The sequence below is a fragment of the Triticum aestivum genome, chromosome 4A, assembly GCF_018294505.1.
Source record: "Triticum aestivum cultivar Chinese Spring chromosome 4A, IWGSC CS RefSeq v2.1, whole genome shotgun sequence".
In the NCBI taxonomy this organism is placed as follows: Eukaryota; Viridiplantae; Streptophyta; class Magnoliopsida; order Poales; family Poaceae; genus Triticum; species Triticum aestivum.
Window position 1 is genome coordinate 652,985,556 of NC_057803.1, and position 5,421 is coordinate 652,990,976.

Below are 5,421 nucleotides of genomic sequence, written 5' to 3' on the forward strand. Positions count from 1 at the left end.
GGGGTGGGTCGGGCCGTCTCCTGCGGCGACGGGCGACAGATGGCGTCGCACCGGACCCGGAGCTGCCGCCCGTATTGACCCACGAGCGCTCGAGCGCGATACGGAGCGCCAGCTCGTCCTCGTCTCCGGAGCTGCCGTCGGAGTGGCTGCGAGTGCTAGACATGCTCACCAGCGCTAGGGATTGAACGGATTGGGGAAAGGGGAGTGGAGCGGAGTGAAGTGAGTTAGGGTTTGTTCCGGAGGTTTTTTTATGGGGTCGGGATGGGCCGGGCTGACGTGGTGGAGGCGCCCAGGCGCACCGGGGCCGCCTCATATCCGTCCTTCATTTAGGATGGATATGATGGGTGTCGGTCAGTCTGGGCGTTTGAACCCCGTTTGAGAGCTCCGGTTGGGTCTGTTGTGCCCGGCTGTAGATGCTCTAACCATGGTAAACAAATGTTTGGTGACGGTGGTAAAGAGGAATTGAACCAGGATAAAAAAAAAGTCTGCCCAATTTTTTGAGCTCTCCTTTTGTTAATTATCAGTGGGAGATATCTGCTGCATAGAATGAACAAAAGTTCCTTTTAAAAAACCATCACTGACTGCATGTATTTTGTTCAGATTTTTAATTCCTTAAAATATGATATTTATTTTATTCCTTATAAAAAATAAAAGGACTACATGTATTTACAAGCGCTACATCGTTCCCATCCGATCTCATGTAGTACATTGTCTCTCACGTGAGCAGTAGTGTGTCCCGTACAGCATTGTGATATAAAGGAGAGGAGTGCGGGCAGCTGCAAGGCACAAGCACTGCATTCTGTGGAGGTGAGGCAAGGAGCTGAACAAGCCACACACGAGGAGCAGCCGCTGCGTTCTCGGTGTGCTCTCTCTCTCACTCACTCTGTCTCTCTCTCTCTCTCCTTGAATATGGGCACGCATTCGCACGAGCAAGGTTAGCACATGAACGCAATGGTCTCTGCAGCGCTCCCGATTCAGATCGGGGGTTGCGAATGATGCATCCGTCTAGGGGAACCTTTGATGCTATTCTCACTTTCCTCCCGCATTATCTGCCGTCTTTGTTTTTTTTAATAGTGTTTTGCTCTACCTGGAAATGTGTTGAAAGTATTTTGCCTCATGAACAAAAATTAGCTAGAAAAAAGGCAAGGCAGCATAAGTTAGTTAGGGAGCATAGGTAATCATTTGGGGTAGCGCTAGAACATTGTGCCTTGCATTCTCATGCGAGTACTCGTTTCACGTTCTTTTAGTAGATAGGACAATAGGTAATCATTTTTTTGGAAGTACAGTATGTAATCATTTGGGTTCCTTTTTTAACTTCTTCCTCTTCTTTCTCAGATGGCTGGTGCTGGCGTTCCCGTTTCCGTTCCCGTTCCCAATCCCGCCCAGTGCTACCCTCCAAGTCTGCCTGAGCTTGACGCAAGGGCTCGGCTTACCGAAGGGACTGGTCCAGTAGACGGAGTAGCAGTGGACTGGGTTTGCACCAACACCGCCGAGCATGCCGGTGGATGCAATGTGACAAACCCCCCTATCGACAACTTCCTGTTGAAGTTGCCGGCTTTGTATTGCTCCGGATGCGGCAAGCTGGTTAGATTTCTTCCTCATACAACTGCTGTTCCTCTTACTAGTACATTACCTAACCCATAATTAGCTCTTGACAAAAAAATTACTCCTTGCAGAACCCAACAGGCTATCGGTGGAAAATGACGCACTGCAGGCTGGGAACAGTCTCGCTTCATCTGCTGATTCGTGATCAAGGCCCGCACAGTAAGTACTAACTGCTACTTTTTTTTCATTAACTAGCTTTTAGGAGTTGCTAGTTGAGACGGTGGGCACCTTAGACATCACTATTCACTAGTAGTAGCACTGGCGGAGCTACGTGAGGGCAGAAGCAGGCCATGGCCCGCCCTGCCCTCCAGGAAAATCTTATACTCCCTCCTTCCATCTATATAGGGCCTAATGCATTTTCTAAGACCGTCTTTGACTATTGACAAGATTAATAGTACATGACATGCACAATGTGAAAATTATATCATCGAAAGCTCCTTTCACACACGAATTTAACGGTGTGCTTTGTGTAAGTTGCATGTCATATATTATTGCTCTAATATTTGGTCAAAGTTAGCCTCGAAAAGCGCATTAGGCCCTATATAGATGGAAGGAGGGAGTACATGTGCAGTCGAACATTGTCTTAAAGAAAAGAAAAAAAATGTGCAGTCCAACACTGCATCACCACTACTACCTCCGTCTCGGGTTAATTGAGTGCATGCATGCGTTTAGGCTTTGTAAACTGCCGTTTTGTCTGGCTGCATGATCGCGCTTTTCCAGTAGATGGTTTGCATGCTCGCGTGGGGTTATTAACTACAGCGATTTGGTTGGCTGCATGCACTCGGCTGCAGCAAACGCAGTGAAAGGGGATGGGAATCGAGACGTGCTGCTCTGGCTCACAGGACCGATAAACCCGGACCATACAACTCTGGGTCGCCATGCAACACTGCATTTCCTTCGCTCAGCGCTACTCTGTCAGCTGGGCTACACATCCATATCTAGGCAAGTGAGGGTCAAGTATTTTAGAACGGATGGAGTAGCTAGCTAGCCGTGAACCCGGTCAATCCCACATGCAGCTAGGGGATTGTATTATCTGGCAAACATCAAATATCATACTCTAGCTAGCAACCAGCACTGCACAAGCACATGTAATCAGCTAATGCATGTTGAATTAGTGTAGTTCAGAAGTATTATTTTTGCGTTCCCCTCTAGGAAGGCCCGCCCAGTTTTTTCTTCCTAGCTCCGGCACTGAGTAGTAGAGTAGTGAACTTGTGGCCTGCGCGGATCAGGAAGGCCTTCATTGATCTATGGCGCGCTCGGACGAGGCTCCCCGCCGTCGGACATGATCCGGCGCGCTGGGAGGAGAACGAGGCGATGCTGAAGCTGTCGCCTGGTCCCAGCTTTGTCGCCACTAACCCCATCGGAGGCATGCATGTAGGAGCTGCCTCACACAGCTCCCTCAACGTCTCTCTCTCTCTCAAACACACGGAGTTTTGGCCTCGCGCTGCTTCACACACCTGTGTTTTCCATGGCATGTAGTAGTTCCCTCTTATTTATAAATATAAAAAAATATTGGGTTTGACTACATAGTGGACTTGGCGTGCGGCGGCACCGCGCGAGCGTGTCGCCCTGCAAGCTCACGGAGAAAAGAAAGCTGCATGCGGTGGCAGAGTACCCCATAGGCGCAGCATAGACATGCATGATTCAATTCTCTCTCTAAAAACAGACATGCACGATCCAATTCTCTCTCTAAAAACAGACATGCATGTTCCAAAAGACCACAGGACCCTACAGTGCCTTCACTGTAGCAGGCTTATTGCTAGTGTAGCCTAATCTTCCTAGTGTCCTCGGTACCTTATCCAAAAAGATTCCTTGCTCTCCCGTGTACATTTATGAGCTCTCTTTACTTAATGCTTGCCTTGCTCTTTCATTTTCTCAGATACGTGCGTGGCCCACGCGATTGTCACCGGCATGGATCTCATGACCAAAATCTATAAAGCATATCGGTTTGATTTTTTCTATGGCCGTCCCTTGAGTCTTCAAGATCTTTTCAAGACTTTTAATGTTCTCTACAACGTGTCCTTCGGGTACGAGGACAACTTTGACATGGAGTTAGGTAGATCGTATTTCATCATTGACATCGCACAGCGTTTTGGTGTGAGGCTAAGTGCCCCGTCCCTCAGTACCGAGTGCCAGTGGAACCAAGTACCAGAGGACAGGCTGAAGATGGGCTCTTTTTTTCATGTACCTGCACATGACACAGGGCTAATCGTCAGACTGATAGCCGGTGGATTCCCTCTGATCTGTGGCATGCGCTGTGGAAGGACATTCAGATTCACGACTGAAGGCGAGATCTACGATGGGGGCGAAGTTGGTACCAGTCATTGTGTCCTACTGATAGGATCGGGAGTATTGAATTATCCTGGCAACCCAGCCAGGACCAAGACCAATAAGTACTCACGGAAGACCTGGCCTTTGAACCCTAATGGTAAACCGGGACCCCGTGTTTGCTTGGGAGCAAGGGGTTCGTGGGGGGACCAAGCTCATGGAAGTTCCTCTCAAGAAGGTGGAGGCGGAGATTTTTATATCTGGGCTGACCAGATCGATAGAGTGATGGGGTTCCACATGGAAGGCATGTACTAGACCTTGTTTAATCTATTTGGGTTTGTACCCATGCATCGAACTTGTATTACCATTTGTATCGAACATGTATTCTATCGTTGTATCCATTTAAGTCTAGCAAATCAATGTCCTTAACTGCCGAGTAATGTTTAAGTAATCTTGGTTTATTTTGAAACTTCTGCGAGGCAACAGAACTGAGAATATTTGTGGCTATTTTGGACCAAAAGTTCACTTTTCTTGCTACGATTGTATATTCCCTTACATTTGCACCGTAAAATAATCTGCATAAAACAAAATGAAGACGGATAGGCTAGGGTGTAGGAGCTGAATCGCTAAGCGCTCTCTCTCTCTCTCTCTCTCTTCGCTCAATCTCTTAGCTTTCTCGTGAACACACACATGCACACAACCAAGGAAGAACACCAAATGGCTTTGCCCAAAAACACTATCTTCCTTGGTGAATACAGAGACAACATATCGGTGCTGCCCTCACGGTTGTCTTTTCTCCTCTCTATTTCTCTTCTAGCAAACCAAATTATATGCGTGGGATAACAACTAGACTCATGATACCTGCCACCATGAATCCACTAACTCACGCACTAACTAGACATGACCACTTCTCATTGCTAGAATCACTAGGACATCTTCTTCATGTCACGAAGTAACTCAAACTTCTGCTCGGCCATGCACACATGCAGATCGGCTACTCCCACGACTTGGACCCAGCACAACAGACGTTCATATAACACACCTAAATACATGCAACTACAAGATATCAACAAAGGGCAGGCAAAGTTTGACCAAATATAGGATTCAGAAGCAGCTAAAGCATTTTGGTTATGATCATCACCAGCTCTTCTCACAAGTTATGTAAGATATTTTTATACCATTGTAGTTTTGATAGGCTGTGGGTTCATGGGTATCTAAACTAGATCAGTTTTGATAGGCTGTGGGTTCATGGGTATCTAAACTATGCAGAAGCGGGGCCTGGGCAATGGAAACATGACGGAAGTGCCAACGACAGCCTATATGTAGCATAAGGCCAACTCCACCGCGCGACCCTATCCTGTCTGCCCCCGTCCGTTTGGGGTAAAAGGGACAAAAAAGACGGCCCAGCGTGCGGGCGCAAACGGATTTTGTGTCCGCTTTGTGTCCGCTTTCGACCCATCCCCGGCCCAAACTTGCGCTGGTTTTGGGGTGAAACGGACAGCGCGCGGACGGGCGGGACACGCGCCCTTGTCCTCCCCTGGCCCGCCC

The 5,421-nt window shown here is 48.1% G+C and overlaps 1 protein-coding gene across 1 annotated transcript; it reads left to right on the top strand.

The window, feature by feature from the left end:
- Positions 1 to 712: 712 nt before the first annotated feature.
- Positions 713 to 4,302, top strand: LOC123082908 (uncharacterized). Its single transcript, XM_044505114.1, has 4 exons — positions 713 to 860; positions 1,336 to 1,584; positions 1,677 to 1,764; positions 3,485 to 4,302. The coding sequence occupies exons 2-4, from the start codon at positions 1,336 to 1,338 to the stop codon at positions 4,186 to 4,188; spliced, it is 1,041 nt and encodes a 346-aa protein (XP_044361049.1). The 5' UTR covers positions 713 to 860; the 3' UTR covers positions 4,189 to 4,302.
- Positions 4,303 to 5,421: the final 1,119 nt, after the last annotated feature.